General features: G+C 38.1%; 1 protein-coding gene across 1 annotated transcript in view; it reads left to right on the forward strand.

Moving 5' to 3' along the window:
* Positions 1 to 18,036, forward strand: part of LOC117302180 — a 135,120-nt gene that overhangs the window by 104,117 nt on the left and 12,967 nt on the right. Inside the window, exons 10-16 of the mRNA XM_033785994.1 lie at positions 499 to 705; positions 4,270 to 4,352; positions 6,951 to 7,043; positions 13,215 to 13,331; positions 14,758 to 14,847; positions 16,369 to 16,615; positions 17,614 to 17,793. Of these exons, the coding sequence (XP_033641885.1) occupies positions 499 to 705; positions 4,270 to 4,352; positions 6,951 to 7,043; positions 13,215 to 13,331; positions 14,758 to 14,847; positions 16,369 to 16,615; positions 17,614 to 17,793 (1,017 nt within the window). The remainder of the gene's footprint in view (positions 1 to 498; positions 706 to 4,269; positions 4,353 to 6,950; positions 7,044 to 13,214; positions 13,332 to 14,757; positions 14,848 to 16,368; positions 16,616 to 17,613; positions 17,794 to 18,036) is intronic.

The raw sequence follows: 18,036 nt of genomic DNA on the forward strand, positions 1-18,036 counted from the left end.
ATTGTTGATTTCCTTGTACAGCGCATAGGGACCTCACAGTGATATGCGCTATATAAGAATGGTTTATTATTATTTTATTATTAAAGGCAGTGGACACTATTGGTAATTACTCAAAATAATTATTAGCATAAAACCTTTCTTGGTGATGAGTGATAGGGAGAGGTTGATGGTATAAAACATTGTGAGAAACGGCCCCCTCTGAAGTGCCATAGTTTTCGAGAAAGAAGTAATTTTCCACGAATTTGATTTCAAGACCTCAAGTTTAGAACTTGAGGTCTCGAAATCAACCATCTAAACGCACACACCTTCATGTGACAAGGGTATTTTTTTGCTTCATTATTATCTCGCAAGTTCGATGACCGATTGAGCTCAAATTTTCACAGGTTCATTATTTTATGCATATGTTGAGATACACCAACTGTGAAGGCTAGTCTTTGACAATTACCAATAGTGTCCAGTGTCTTTAAGGAAGTTTTTGACTTTTATATTTTTTTCTAGTGGATTGTTGGGATGGCAAAGACGGTGAGCCCATCATCTACCACGGCTACACCCTAACCTCAAAGATCAAATTCCGCGACGTCATCTCCATCATCAGCAAGTACGCCTTCGTCACCAGTCCCTACCCAGTCATCCTGTCAATTGAGAACCACTGCAACCTTGAACAACAGAAGAAAATGGCCTTGTACTTAATTGAAATACTAGGAGGTATCCTTTGCCATTAGTTGAATAAATATCTACTCTAGAATCTAGGGGGTTGGGGTTCCAATCCCACTCAAAGCCTGGTTCATACTTCCTGCGAGTGTAAATGCCAAGCGAATTTTTACGTCATCTTGTCAATTGAGAACCACTGCAACCTTGAACAACAGAAGAAAATGGCCTCGTACTTAATTGAAATACTGAGGTATCCTTTGCCATCAGTTGAATAAATATCTACTCTAGAATCTAGGGGGTTGGGGTTCCAATCCCACCTAAAGCCTGGTTCATACTTCCTGCTGTGAATGCAAATGCATCTTGTCAATTGAGAACCACTGCAACCTTAAATAACAGAGAAAAAATGGCCTTGTACTTAATTGAAATACTCGGAGGTATCCTTTGCCATCAGTTGATTAAATATCTACTCTAGAATCTAGGGGGTTGGGGTTCCAATCCCACCTAAAGCCTGGTTCATACTTCCTGCGAGTGTAAGTGCCAAGCGAATTTTTACGTCATCTTGTCAATTGAGAACCACTGCAACCTTTAACAACAGAAGAAAATGGCCTTGTACTTAATTGAAATAGTCGGAGGTATCCTTTGCCATCAGTTGAATAAATATCTACTCTAGAATCTAGGGGGTTGGGGTTCCAATCCCACCTAAAGCCTGGTTCATACTTCCTGCGAGTGTAAATGCCAAGCGAATTTTTACGTCATCTTGTCAATTGAGAACCACTGCAACCTTTAACAACAGAAGAAAATGGCCTTGTACTTAATTGAAATAGTCGGAGGTATCCTTTGCCATCAGTTGAATAAATATCTAGAATCTAGGGGGTTGGGGTTCCAATCCCACCTAAAGCCTGGTTCATACTTCCTGTGAATGCGAATGGGAAGCAAATTTTTGTTGAGCGTATGAATGTTTATTTGCTTTTACTAACTGTACGCAAACACGTCATGCACCAAGAAAGACTCTTGCTCGGGGCTCTGACTGCACCGTTCTTGCTGGTGAATGCTTTCACTAACACAGCTCTCAATTTTGAAATGAACTGTCATCTCAAGTCAGATTGTTAGATACATTTCAATCATTTAGGAAGTACTTGAACCAAACCTAGTTTTTTTTGCTGTAGTATTTTTGTTTGATAATCCTTTTCCTGGAATGTTCTATCTACTTGATGAACTTTGATGCTTGTAAACAACGCCGTGATCTTTATAATATAGAGCTTTATAAGAACAGATGATCATTTATTATTATACAGTGCAAGTGGTTGCCTCCACGAGTTGTGTTAAAAATTGCCGGTGTTACATCCCCTTCTGGGATTTTCCCTTCCAACACCACATTACCCTTTTATCTTCAACGGACACATTTCATAGTAGTATTTTTTCCCACCCATGGAAATTCAGCTGGAAGCTCGAACGTGGCATAAACATCCCAACCGGATTGCTCTCATTCTTTATTGAGTCTAACGAAAATACCGCGAGTCTGCGAAATTAAAAACACGCCTGCAGGAAAGTGAAAAAGAAAATGTTGGTGGGATTTTGTTATGTTTAGCTTAGGCCAGGAGATTATGTGAGCATGCCTTGGCGACTGTCGGAAGGATTTATGCAAATCAAATCTAAGCTACCGATGAGGGTTTCCCCCCTAGGGCTACACAAGGATGTTCTGTCATGCAGTTCCTTACTTGCTGTCATTCTGAGTGTGAATAATGTTATACAGGTTGCATAATCGGGGGGGGGGGGCACCCCTACCCTCCCCCCTTTTTTTTTTGGCCCATCCAGATCAAATTCATAGTTTTTGGTGAGCTGCGAAGCAGTGCGTGCCCTATGTAGTACCAATTTCCATCTGGCGTCCGTCCATCCGTCCAGCCGTCCGCGTTCATTGGACATGTTTAAGTATTTGTTTTAAGTTTCAGTCTTTGAGTTGAGTTGTTTTGGGTACGTACAAGCCCAGGTGAGATTGTTACATGTAACAATGGAAATTTTCAGATATGTTTTTTCAATAATATTGAAGTTTTTTGAATAAAAAAGAACAGTTAAAGTTTTTTTTTGAATAAAAACAGTCTTTTAAAGAAATTGTTGACCTTGTTTTAACTATCAATATTTTATTTTTTATATTGCCTAATTGATAGGTCCATTTCAATGAAAAGACATTAGTATTAGCCTACTGCACCAATGTTTGATAAGAAATACTCCCTTGTAATTATTTTATTTAATGCACTTTTATTAACTATCAATATTCATCGCAATAAATCCTATATTCTAATAAAAAAGGCCTTTACACTTTTTCAGCCAGCCTTGTACACCTTTTTCAGCCAAAATTTGACAAGTTCACAAGGCCTTGTACATTTTTTCAGCCATTTTTGACAAGTTCACAAGGCTATTTTATATTTTGCACTTTTATGAGCTATCAATATTCATCAAAATGAATCCTAAAAACATATATCTCAAACATAGACATCTGGATTTTAAAGAACCAAACTCAAACTTAAATCTTTAAGTTTTGAAATAAATTGTTTTAACAAAAATCAATCTCTCTGTTATTGGTTCCAGATGAATGAGCTGAAACAATGAAAACCTAAAATGGTCATAACTCCTGTTTGCAATGATGTACTGACTGGAAACTGAATCAAATATTGCTTTGTACATGAAAATTCACACCAAAAGATAAAACTTAAAAGAGTTTATCACTGGTTCCAGATGAATGAGCTAAAACGATGAAAACCTCAAATTGTGTTAACGCCTTATTGTAATGATGTACTGACTAAAAAATAAGGTAAACACATATGAAAATATAAAACTCAAAGAGTCCATCACTGGTTCCAGTTGAATGAGCTAAAACAATGATAACCTTTCATGAAAAATGTTCCGACTTGAAACTTAAATCAAATTGCTGCCTACCTGTACATATTATGAAAAGATGAAACTCCAAGACTTTATCACTGGTTCAATGGTCATTACTTCATACTTGCCAATGTCTCCGCCCCTTTGACCATCATTTGATCAAATGATTGGTTTTTCTGTCAGTCATTGGTTCTCTCACATAAATAACTTTCGATTCAGTGGGATGACAATTATTTCAGCATGTATAATGGAGTTACGCGATTCTCCTGAAAAAAAAACATTGCTCTCCGATTTTCAATGTACATGCATCTTTACTCACAGTGAATGGGGATTCATGTCATGGCCACAAACTTGGTTTACAAAATGTATCAACCCCACGACAGTGTGCTAATTTTATGTTGAAAGGTCTAGTAATTGATTTTTTTTTTCCCCCACTAGTAATTAGTTTTGCTTTCTTTTCAGTCTCCAGGAATTGAATTGGGAAAAACTACTGGAGCGAGTTGATTTAATCTGTTTTGTTGACCCCTCGATGTTTTTCACCGTGACTTGTGTGGAAATTAGAACATGTCAGTGAACTTTTGATGCTGGGGGAATATTGCTTTGTTGGAGTGATGGGATGGTACTTGAATAATTGATTTCTAATCGATGCCTTGAAGACTGCTGGGGTAGCAATATCTCTTCTGTCCTGTCAAATACTCTGACTTCTTGTTCCCTTGTGTTTCCTTAATGAAACATTGACAGAAATGTTGCATATACCGCCAATCAACTCCAGTAAAATATCACTGCCTTCTCCCGAAGAACTGAAGGGAAAAATTCTCATCAAGGTAATGTGAAATTACATAAGTATTATTATTTGCTGGCAAATTAAAGATTTGTTTTTAATTTTTGCACAGGATCAAAAATGATTTAAAATGGAAAACAAAGATAGTCCTAACTAGGACTAGTCCTAGGAGTTATTAAAAACTTAAGGCTTGTCCTAAGTTAGGACGAGTAACTCGTAACTTAGAACTAGTCCTAGGAGTTATTAAGAAGTTAAGGCTATAGTCCTAAGTTAAGACCAGTAACTCAGGACTAGTCCTAGGAGATATTAAGAACTTCAGGCTAATCCTTAGTTACGACGAGTAATTCGCAACTTAGGACTGGTCCTAGGAGTTATTAAAAACTTAAGACTAGTCCTCTAAGTTAGGTCGAGTAACTCGCAACTTAATACTAGTACTAGGAGTTATTAAAAACTTAAGACTAGTCCTCTAAGTTAGGTCGAGTAACTCGCAACTTAATACTAGTACTAGGAGTTATTAAAAACTTAATGCTAGTCCTCTAAGTTAGGACGAGTAACTTGCAACTTAGGACTAGTCCTAGAGTTATTAAAAACTTAAGACTAGTCCTCTAAGTTAGGTCGAGTAACTCTCAACTTAATACTAGTACTAGGAGTTATTAAAAACTTAAGGCTAGTCCTCTAAGTTAGGACGAGTAACTTGCAACTTAGGACTAGTCCTAGAGTTATTAAAAACTTAAGACTAGTCCTCTAAGTTAGGTCGAGTAACTCGCAACTTAATACTAGTACTAGGAGTTATTAAAAACTTAAGGCTAGTCCTCTCAGTTAGGACGAGTAACTAGCAACTTAGGACTAGTCCTAGGAGTTATTAAAAACTTAAGGCTAGTCCTCTAAGTTAGGACGAGTAACTAGCAACTTAGGACTAGTCCTAGGAGTTATTAAAAACTTAAGACTAGTCCTCTAAGTTAGGACGAGTAACTAGCAACTTAGGACTAGTCCTAGGAGTTATTAAAAACTTAAGACTAGTCCTAACTCGAGATAAGACTAGTCTTAACTCCTTGTGAAATCCATCCCCTGGCTAGGTACAAGTTGTTTGTAGAAATTCGGGATGCAAAGTCATTGATGGATGGCTGACATTTAAAAAAAAAAATGTTCCAAGTAGCTTTTTATTATGGCAGTAAATGGAACGTGATACACAAATGCGTGTCTGTACATTTTTGCATAGGGATCTTTCGGTTCATTCCTGACTTTTGATGATATATTCAACCAAAACGGCATTGAATTTCACCTTTTAACCAACGAAAGTTTCCTACTCAGAATGTAATGACCTATTTATTGTCGAAATCCAATGATGCAATGTTTCAAATTTCACTCTGAGAAAGTCAGGAATGAAAGCAACAATTCCCCATGTACAAAACAGGGATGAGATTGTTCAAACATTTGGCTGAACTCAGACTTTTTATGTCGGCCTAGTGAAGAAAATCAGACAATATTTTTTTCTCCAAATAAAGAAATCCTGCTCATTGGTCTAATTCTCTAGTGCTTTGGATACTGTTTCCAAAAGCTCCTTGGAATCTATAACCCCAGGGGTTACCAAAAGGTTAAAATGGCATCATTTCAACATACCTTTGAATTTGTATCCAAGTTTCAGACTTTTTTGTTAGTAATGACTTTTACCCCTGACAAAAATGTACCGACCCATATAGATCAAAATAATTTCTTTAAGCAACATTTTCAGTGCTATAGGTCCGAGCCAATTTCATAAAGCACAACAATATGCTGCTTACTGAATATAAGGGAACCAGCAAAATTACCATTCCGCATGTACGAGTTGTGACTGGTATCCTTTTCATTTTTTACTCAGCAGGAAAAATGTTAAGCATTATTTGCTGCTTAAGCAGTTCTATGAAATTGGACTCAGAACTGTGATTGATTTATGTCATTAAATTCAAGCTTCGCTATTAAAGGAGCCAGCCAACATACCAATCCATGTGTACTATATGTGACTGGTGTCCTGCTCACTTATGCTAAGCAAGAAATAGGCATTATTATTTGTTGCTTAAGCAGCTCTTTGAAATTTTATTTTTAAGTCAGGAGGTTATGACCCACCGGGTGCAACCCATGCTGATAGATTTTTTGTAATTAAAGGCAGTGGACACTATTGGTTATTGTCAAAGTCTAGCCTTTACAGATGGTGTATCTCAACTTATGCATAAAATAATAAACCTGTGAAAATTTGAGCTCAATCGGTCATCCAACTTGCGAGATAACAATGAAAGGAAAACACACCTGTTTCACACGAAATTGTGTGCGTTTAGATGGTTGATTTCGAGACCTCAAGTTCTAAATCTGAGGTCTTGAAATCAAATTCGTGGAAAATTACTTCTTTCTCGAAAACTATGGCACTTCAGAAGGAGCCGTTTCTCACAATGTTTTATACCTCTCCCCATTACTCGTCACCAAGAAAGGTTTTATGCTAATAATTATTTTGAGTAATTACCAATAGTGTCCACTGCCTTTAAATTCAAGCTTCGCTTTGAAGCTTGTGTCGTGTGTCCCCCCCCCCATCCCTCTCTCCCTCCCTTCCCCTGACATTGACACATTGATGGATGTATTAAATTTGTTGTTGTTTTATGGTCGAATGTAGGCCAAAAAATTACCAGTGGACCACAATGAGAATCTTGAGGCAGGGGAAGTAAGTGAAGAGGATAGTGCTGATGAATTGGACGATGATTTTAAGGTAAGACGTCACAGTGAATATCTCCTGCAAAGACGTTTGATAAAAGAGAGTTGTTTAAATAAAGTTGTGTGTTACTCCCCAGAGGGAAGTTAAATACAATCAATCTTTTGAAGACACTTGACACTATTGACAATGGGAGACTTTCTGGGACGATAGAGGGCAGCAGACTTACCGGGTAAATCCATTGTTCTCAGAATTATGCGCATGTTCAGAACTACGTAAACAATGGAAATTTACCCGGTATGTCTGCTGCCGCCTAGCGTTGGAAAGTCTCCTATTGTCAAAGACCAGTCTTTTCACGTGGTGGATCTCAACATATGCATAAAATAACAAACCTGCGAGACAACCAAAGCTGCGAGATAATCAAAGAAAAAATACCCTTGGTACACAAAGTCGTGTGCTTTCAGATGCTTGATTTCGAGACCTCAAATTCTAAATCTGAGGTCTCGAAATCAAATTCATGGAAAATATTCCTTCAGAGGGAGCTGTTTCTCACAATGTTTTATACTATCAACAGCTCTACATTGCTTGTAACCAAGTATCTTTTTATGCTTAAAATTATTTTGAGTTATTACCAATAGTGTTCACTGCCTTTAACAAATAATCATCTGTTTTCTTTAAAAAAAATTATCATCTGTTTTGACAAGATGATGCCACATAAGATAAAGAATCCCCTCCTTAAAGGCACTGGACACCTTTGGTAATTGTCAAAGACCAGTATTCTCACTTGGTGTATCTTAACATAATGCATAAGATCACAAACCTGTGAAAATTTGCACTCAATTGGTCATCGAAGTTGCAAGAGAATAATGAAAGAAAAACACCCTTGTTGAAAAAAAATCAGTTCAGTTCAGATACATAAATATTTGAGTGAGAAATTACCTCTTTCTCAAAAAACTATGTTACTTCAGAGGGAGCTATTTCTCACAATGTTTGATACTATCAACAGCTCTCCATTGCTCGTTACCAAGTAAGTGTTTATGCTAACAATTGTTTTGATTAACTACCAATAGTGTCCAGTGCCTTAAAGAGATTTGATATTTGAATAGCAAAAAGAAAATATAATTCATTTTCGGAAATGTTGCATGAGGCAGATGATTATTTGAACAGCCTTCAATTATTTGAGGTACATTGGGTGGAAGTAGGAGAAACATCATCAATTTGTCAGAGGGCAGGGTTTGAGGAGATAAATTTTAGAATACCTGTATGTCGCTGTTGCTATCAGATGATGAATTCCGGGGCAGCAAACACAACCAGGCCCTTGTTTCATCAACGACATTCCTGATGAATGTCTTCAATCAAATTCCTGGACAGGGCTCTCCTTTGGGGCTCGTTTATCACTCTCTATTACCTGAGTTTTTCTTCTATAATATTAATGTTATTTTGAGTTTCTATAGCGCCTTTTCACTCCCGAACGGGTGTCTCAAAGCGCTTCAAATTATTACCCCTGGTCACTGGGCCTTAATTCACTCCTTAAACCATCTCAGCTCCCTGGGGAGTATACAGCCTCGTGCAACAAATGCGTTACTTGGCTAAATCAATGACAAGAATCCACCCCTGGGTGGAGAGAATCAACAATAGTTAAGTGTCTTGCTCAGGGACACAAGTGTCACGACCGGGATTCGAACCCACACTCTGCTGAACAGAATCAGCAGAGCTTGAATTCGGTGCTCTTAACCGCTCGGCCACGACTCCTGGGGCGACATATTCCTTTGATATGGTTACCTTTTTACACAGGAAATTCTTCATTTAAGAACTAGGAAATGTTTTAGGAGGGAGTAATCTCTTGTGGAACTAATGCATTGTTACTGGGAAATATCCATGGAGTAGGATTTTACAATGCACCACTTTTTTAAGTTATTGTTTTTTTCAAGCAGTGCTAGCAACCAATTTGTAGGCAGATATCATTCAGAATATATCCAGGGGCCGATTTCACAGAGCACTTAGATTGATGTTACATACAACCAGCTTACAAGGTTGAACACCATAAGTTGGTACGCACTGTCAGACTAAAAATCAATGAACTTAACCAAGACATTTAAAGAAAGGGGAAACCAGCAACTGGCAAACGGTTGAATCATTTTGTGTACGATAACAAATAATTAAGTAATTTGTTTACAAAATCAAAGCTTACAAAGGGTGATGACAACGGCTATGGCATGTGTAACCTTTTATTTATGTACCACATTATTACTCAAGCGTGACCACGTCTTAAAAGAAATAAGTGCGCCATTAACAAAGCACACAGGTGGGGAAAACAAAGAAGGAAAGATTCACGGCTCAGTAAACCCACACACTGGCTACAGGTTAAAAGGAACAAACTGTGACAATAACATTGATTAGGATATGTGTATCAAGAAAAGTGTGAAGTCACAATACTAATCGACAGCTCGATATATTGACATCTTCAGATAAATCTTAGCACTTTGTAAAAAAGGCCTAGGATGTTCTGAAAGATGCTTACAAAATGGTTGATAGCAGTTCTTGAAAAATAATAATCATAATAAAAATGGTTTTCCTGAATGCAAACTAAAATTGAGAGTGTGCAAAATTTTGCCAAGTAGGTAACTACTAATATGAAGAAAAAACTAGCAATCCAAACTCTTCCGAACTGAATATTTTCCCCAAATAATTTAACGATAGTTTTTCTCTTATATTTAACGTTCCCCCCGAAAAACACGTTCAGCAAATGTATGCCAATCTCGATGGGGAAGAACACTACCAGGTTTGTCTAAGATTTTCCCTCACAACTCACCAGAATCTGTGTGTGAAGAAAATAGTCGGTATTTTTAGCTGAATAATTGTCTCCAGAGTGGTAATATCATAGTCAGTGGCCGTAGACCAGTCTTGCAACCCTGCAACGTCAAGAACCCACTACTAACAAATCCACGGTTCAAAACCAACGGTGAAAACTTGTAGTCATTATTTGTGCACTTGTTACTACCCTGAAGTAACCTTTGAGTTTGGCAAACAAAAATTAGTGATTTAAAGATGCTATGTCAGATTTGACCCCAAAATTTTGATTTGGGAAGAGAAAGTTACAAGGTTTCATTTCAGCCATAAAATTTTGATTTAAAATTCAATAGGGGTTTTGATGGGGGAAGAGAAAGTTACAAGCTTTCATTTGAGCCATTGCTCGAAAAAGTCCGCCAATTATTAGTAGCAGTGAAATAAAGTGCTCAAAATCAGTTTTTGTCGGGATCCCGACAATATATCACTTGACCAATTCTTATGTGTTTTATTAGAAACGTTTTAATTTGTTGTCATGGTTCCTGACCATAAAAAGTAGAAGTTAAACTTTTTTTCGTTAGAGCGGGTGATACTCTTTGAAATACCATTCACTCAAAAAAATCTATTTTTTTTTCATGTTTGGGGCAAAAAATCTGACATAGCATCTTCAAGAAAATTTGTGTCATCATTTTTTGTTGTAAAGATAGTTCTCACTGGCCATCGAATGGTGTAAAGTCGGCCATCTTTCTGGGTAATATCATCTTTTTCTAAAGGAATTGGGTACTTTTTCTTACACAAAACACAATGTCAACAGATTTACATTAGATTTACACCGTTTGAAGATAATGATAGTAGAAAGCGTACCTTAAAATATTAGTTGCTGGGGTGCTGTAGTTTTTGAGAAATGAGTAAAACAATGTCATGAAAATACGTTTTTACATGCTAAAATAATTTTCGTCTCATAATCACTGAGATGAAAATTATTTTCATGACATTGTTTTACTCATTTCTCAAAAACTACATCACCTCAGCAAGTACTATTTGAAGGGAAGCTTTCTACTATTATTATCTGCAAACTGTGTAAGTTTAATGTAAATCTGTTGACATTATGTTTTGTGTCCTACAAAAAGTACATAGACCCTTTAACGCACAACTATGCATTTTGCGTTAACACCGCTTATTCATGCGTGAGTTTTTATAAAACTCCTTGCATGATTGGTCAATGAACTTCTTGACTGCGTAGCAAAATTAGATCTTGACGCAGCTCTAAGCCAAAACCAACGTTGCCCATAAAGATGGCGTCTATCAAGAACTATCCATATAAACGGAAAGTACATCTTTGTTTTTTTTGGAAAAGAAACTTGCTTTCTTTTTTTCGCTAGTTCTCAATAAAAACACCATCCAACCAATCTGTAAAAAATCCCATAAAATTTGCGGATCACTTTTCAGTGAATGCAACAAAATTTATGTTTTAACACAGATTTTGTGTTTCTCATATGCGGCTTACTTTAATTGCAACAATCAAAGTAAGTAACAATGAATTGTAGGCTCTTCCAGTGTAATTTTATGGACATAATTTGACATTGAAAATTTCAAATTGAAACTTGTCCTCTTGCAGAAAGCTAAGTTTACAATAATTGAGCTTACAGATTGAAACTATTTGGGATTTTTATTTTATTTTAATTGTAGATTCTGTACTTGCTGACAAAATACAGCAACGAAATGCTCCGATCCAAATGTTCCTTCAGGGCTGTGTACACGTTATTAACACACTAATAATTTATTAACACACTTCCTCAAACTTCCCTGCCACTTTTTCCCTTCACTGCCACCCTTCCAGTTTTCCCCACTTTGATGAAGGCAAGGATTACACCTTTGGCCATTATACAATGGACCTTTGACCCTTTGAGCTCCAATAGGGACTTTAGTTGACTGTGCACTAATATACACTGTTTTAGCCCCAATGCATTGCAATGGCGACTTTAGTCAACTTTGCACTTGTACTTTGCTTCTCGAGCCTCAATAGCAAATTTAGTTGACCAATTTAACACACACAAAAAGGTGTCACCTTTGGCCTTTATACAGTGGGCCTTTGACCCTTTGAGCTCCAATAGCAACTTTAGTCGACTGCACTATACACTGTTTTTGCCCCAACGTCGACTTAAGTCAACCTTGCACTTACACTTTGCTTGAGCCCTAATAGCAACTTTCGTTGACCAATTTAACACACACAAAAAAGCACTCAAGCCTCGGCACATAGAACTCTTTGTAACCTGTAGTTTTGTCCGTGTTTACCCTTCATACCCAAGCTTACCATCATCGGAAAGAGAAAGAATTGAATATGTCCATTGATGATGGTAAACTAAAGCAAGGCAATCCGAAAATGCCAAACACAGCGCTATAAGGCTGTGTGCAAAAAAGTATCTGAGTTTAAAGAACAAAAGGGTTAAAATAAGAAATGATGTCCTGAAAGGCATCCAATGGTTTGACATTGTTTGACATTTTTTTATCCTGCAAGAGTGAGACAAGAAGTCACTTCTGTTACTTTAATTAGGAAAGATGCAGACATGAAACCAACATAGTGAGATTGGAGTGTGGTTTGGATTCTCAAATTAAACTGAAATCGTTACAGTCGCAAATCCTTCAAAATTCTATGTAGGAAACTGGGCGACTTTTGGGGTCGTTGGATTGGGAACTGTGCTTCAGACCTAAATATCAACTGCTTGTTTTGGGGCCATGTACTATTTCATTTCATTTATTTGGGTTGTGATTCGCCAAGGACTCTCAGAAAAGCAAACTTAATCACTGTACTATCCAAGAACCCCATGGAGAGAAGACGAGGAAACAAGTCTCAGTTTTTGTTGATTAATTTTGGTTTTTACCCATATACACCGATGTGTGTTAGCACTGTGTACTCAGTTTTAGTTTGCAGTTTTAGCCGAGCAAGTTTTTGTGCTTTCACTCTTTATCAAACTATAGTCCAAGTGTACCACTCGAACACGACACACATTATAATCGCATGCAACTTTTGATTCCAAAAATCTTATACTATTGGCAGACTCTAAACACAAACACAATGTGGGTATAAATAGAATACGCGTCATTGACCGCAAACTTTGATGTAAAACAATGGAAACATGTGTACGCGCTATAATATACACGACTCTCGGCCAATGATAGCTCTTCACTCATGTACAATTCATATATAAAGACGGCGGCCAATGATGTCAACTGCAAAGAATCTTTTGTGTATCCATTGAGAGTCGCTGAAAGCTTCGGGTTTATTTGAAATTGTCATTGGAGGGTAAGTCGCCCCCAAACCCTACCCATCCTCGCCACTATTCGCTCCGATATATTCGTCCCTTTTTTTTGTATATTCTCTATTAACATTGATGTAATACCACTGTCTTTGTGTATCCCTGTGTTCCCTCCTTTAACCAGCTTGAGACCAGCAGCATCTCCAAAAAGTTTGAATCCGTAGCCATGGCCCAGCTTATGTTAATGAGGAAGAAACCTATAACGCCTACACGGTCGGCATGGCAACGCATCGTCTCTAAGGTACTCGTCTTTCCAGCTAGCCGGGGAGACAACAAAAATCCCTTTTTTCGGCTGCCACCTATCGAGTTAAAGTTGTGTTTATGTTTTTGTTTTTTAAAATGTTGTTTGGTTGTGACAAATGTGCAAGTTGTTGCCTTAGACTGGAGGTTTTAGGCGCATTCAAATTTTTTGGGAAACTTGACTCATCACATACATTATATTTGTGTAGGACATGAAGTTGTGCACTTCAACAAAGCCCAACAATGGGCTCTGAATATACGGTCAATTTGTCCAGGGCCCAATTTGATAGAGCTGCTTAGCATAAAAATTTGCTTAGCATGAAATTTCTTCCTTGATAAAAACAGGAATACCAACCAAGTTTCCACGTGATTTTCAGGATAAGCAAACAACAGCTGATTACCAGTAACAAGCAGTATGCAACAAATGGAAATTTGGTTGGTAATCCTGTTTTTATCACGGAAGAAATTTCATGCTAAGCAAATGTTTGTGCTTAGCAGCTCTATGAAATTGGGCCCAGTCAAACAAGCTATACATAAAGGTGTATTTTTATTGTGACAGTTTTCACCTTCAAATGAAGTGATTTGAAAGTGAATGATTTCTGTGCAACCAGTCACTGAATTTATGTCAGGCATGGATCAGAGGTGTCTCAACATTTTTTGTTTCCTGTTTTTTTTTCTCTTTCTTTTTATTATCTTTTCCTTTTGTAAACTTTAAAACGTGCACTATCATGTATTAAAAGCCCCAATATTGCTACAGATCTAAATTCCAAATGCCTGCATGTGATGTTCCTATAACCATCGGGAATCTCTGGTTACTTGTTCATGTTTTTTTTATTTATTTATTTTTTTTTTTTTTTGGGGGGGGAGGCCCCACTCTAGTACAACTTCTGGTTGTGCACATGAGTTACTCTGTTCCTTAGTTGATTTTTGTGGAAACAATTTGGTAAAATGTGTTTTCTCCGATCCTTGTGACTCCACATCAACACTTACAGACTTCCAGGTTTAATATCATGATGTGTTTATGTGAAATGCATGAGGAAAACAAAGAATTATTGTAAACAGTAGTGATTGTTAATGTATTCTTTCTTGTACGTATCTGTCTTCATCATTCTTCATGCATGTTATGGCTACCACAAAGTTTCTGTTTTGTCTAGTGTACAATTTAGAGAAATTTAGACACATAGCTTTCTGTTTTTGTTTGTTTCGTATTGAATTTTAATTATATTTACTATTCCTAAATTTCCTTTTTTTCATTTCCAACACTTATTATGTGTGTTACGTTAGAAACATCACATTACAGAATCACCAAAACTTAAACAGAGATGTCATGTTCATTTTGTTACCGTAAACCGGCAAAGATTCCAAATCATGTTTAAAGCTTTAACAACATATGTGGTTAATCCAAATCTATTTTTGTTAACATTCAGGTTCGAGAAGACTCGAGGCAAAAGAATGCGAAAAACCACGCCAGATCTAGTAGCCTGACTGGCACTCTAAGGAGACTGAAACTCGCTAAGGTAAGGAGATATTTGTATAAAAGCGTATTCACAATAACCGTATCAATGCGCTTTACACTAGTGCCCTGGTCATAGGGCCAATAACATCCATTTTTAATGTTTCTCAGCTCATGTGGGAGTATACAACCTGGGCAACAGTTTATATCGCTCCAAAGGCTTTTTCATTCACAATATCAACCTCTACCCTCGCAGGTACCCATTTATTCCCCTGGGTAAAGAGAAGCAATTATAGTAAAGTATCTTGCTCAAGGACACAAGTGTCGGGACCGGGATTCGAACCCACACTCCGGTGACTGCACCAGAACTTGAATTCGGTGCTCTTAACCACTCGGACATGAGTCACTGCTCATCCAAATTGTCTCAGTTAATCTTAAAGGCACTGGACACCTTTGGTAATTGTCAAAGACCAGGGCCCAATGTCATGGCTCTGCTTATCGCGCCGAATTCTGCGCTTACGATCACGATTCCCCGCTTATGTGCAAGCGCCGAATTTCTGCGCTAGCCTTGTAAGCCTAGAACGCCTAGTAACGGGGAGTACGCACACGCAGAAGCAAAAATTCGCCGCTAACCTGTGAAATACACTTGCCGTAAGCACAGATTTCCCTGCTTCCGTAAGCGCCGATTCTGTGCTTACGGTAAGCAGAGCCATAAATTGGGCACTGTATTATCACCTCTTAGTGTATTCCAACATGTCTAAAATAACAAATCTGTGAAATTTTGTGACTCAATTGGTCATCAAAGTTTCAAGAGAACAATGAAAGAAAGAACACTTTTGTTGCACAAATTAATATGCTATAATATGCCTAAAAAGGCTTCAGGCCTGATTTTTTTTAAACTACGTCACTTCAGAGGGAGCCATTTCTCACAATGTTTTATAATATCAACAGCTCTCCATTGCTCGTTACCAAGTAGGTTTTCGGGCTAACAATTATTTTGAGTAATTACCAATAATGTCCAGTGCCTTTAAAAGTGGAAATTGTAAGAATTTAAAAAGCCATCGTTTAATAATAATAATAATAATAAAGAATATTTATAGGGCGCCAAAATCCACCAAAATGAGGTGCTCAAGGCGCACAGGAGGGGGAACCACACACGGCAAGGAAAATAAGACAAATAGACCAGTTACATATAGGCGAGATTAAACAAAGTGGTTTTCAACTTAACCTTGAACCTATTGATGTTAGAAATATTGCGGATTTGTAGAGGCAAGTCATTCCAGAGTGTGGGTCCAGCATGGGAAAAAGACCTGTCGCCCCCATGACTTGCTACTCTTAGTAACTTGAAGCATGCATGTATTGGAAGATCGGAGAGATCGCACAGGAGTATAAGCTTTAACCAAAACCAAGTTTGCAAGTTAAGACCTCTTATATTAGAGGAAACACAAAAGGTGAGAAGAGGGAGAAAAAAGTAATTAATTGAATGAGGAAGACCTTATGGACTGCTTTGTGCATTCTCATAACAGCCACTTGCAGCCACTTTGGTCCCTAACAGTGTCTAATAATTGTCTATCCTTGTCATCAGAAGAAACCAAAGTCGCAATCCTCTTCAGAATCTTCCGAAGGAGGTAGCCTAGATCTCCTGGAGAAGCCCATGACGGACGAGGAATCGGCCGGGGACCAGCCATCAACAACCACCGGTAACCCGAAGACGCCGAGCCCGCAGCCCGTCAGGAGGTCACACAAAGGCAAATCCATCGTCTTGTCCAGAAAACTCTCGGAGTTGGTCCAGTTGACTCGGTCGGTTGGTTTCAGGGGGTTTAAAGCTGCAAGTAAGTTGATGAAAGTTTATTCCGTACATCTTTGAGCTTTTGAACATGCAACCAGACTTTCTGCTTCTTGTCATCCATATAATATTATGCACTCTTGATTTGTCGAGATGTAGAACAAAGGGTGCGTTCGTTTAGCTTCCCTGGGTCGACCCGGTCTGCCCAAGTACGTTCAAATAGCTTTGACGGGGCACACCCGGGTCGGCCCCTCAGTGTCCTGCCGGTGGAGTGGGTCACTTGGGGTGACCTGAGGTGCATGCCGTCACCACGAGAGGGCGAGTGTGATCGTTTGATTAGCTCTTGTCAGGGGCTCACCTGAGTGAGCACTATGAGGTCGACCCAGTGAAGCTTATCGAACGCACCCAATGAGTCATTCCAACACTACAGCTTGAGTCCACGTACTGCATCTCTTTGGAACCCCTTGCCTGGTGCATGTTTTCCCTCCATCCTACAATCTAGACTGTTCTAAAGAGGAAAATCAATTCCTACCTTCAGCTACTCTGAGTTATTTTTCATTTCTTTTTGTAGCCCCTTACAGAGAGTGTCTTTTAACCTTGTTCCGGGGAACTTGGATAAAAACAATTAACGACAAGCGAATCTTGTTAATTTTGGTTTTTACCCATACACCGATGTGTGTTAGCACTGTGTCCTCAGTACTTTCCCGAGTCCTGTGAAAAAATATCACAGGCATATTACTCTGGTGGGATTCGAACCCACGACCCTTGCAATTCTAGAGCAGGGTCTTACCAACTAGACTACCGAGATTGCCCAGGAGCTAGAGGCAGTCCGCAACAAAATAATAGATGTTAAAAAATTGTATCCCCGATGCAAATTTAACATCTATTAAAAACAATCTTGTTTGCAAGTGTCAGATTCCTTTGGGGCTTGACCTTAACTTTTTCAATGACAGCATTTACTAATCGATCATATAAGCAGATATTTTTATGGAATTTACCAATGTTGTATCCTAATTTAAAAAAGATATTGTTTTGTTTTCGTAGTGTTATCATGGGAGCTGCCCTCGCTGGGCGAGATCAGAGCCAGTAATCTCGTCGCTACCAAAGCACCAGACTTTGTCCAGTTCACCGCCAATCACATGTGTCGAGTCTACCCGTCAGCCTATCGGATAGATTCCAGTAACTACAATCCACAACCGATGTGGAATTGTGGATGTCAACTAGGTATGTTGATCAACAACAAACACACCAAACAGTTTAAAGGCAAAATTTGGGATTGATTATAGAAAAATAAACTGTTGATTAGCTTCAATGTGAAAGCTTGCTGATTATAAAGTTTATACAGTACCAAGTATTTACAATCCACAACCTATGTGGAGTTGTGGATGTCAACTAGGTATGCTGATCAACAACAAACAGTTAAAAGACAACATCTATGATTGGTTTTGGAAAAGAAACAGTTGATTA

Source organism: Asterias rubens, chromosome 18 (assembly GCF_902459465.1).
Source record: "Asterias rubens chromosome 18, eAstRub1.3, whole genome shotgun sequence".
Classification (NCBI taxonomy): Eukaryota; Metazoa; Echinodermata; class Asteroidea; order Forcipulatida; family Asteriidae; genus Asterias; species Asterias rubens.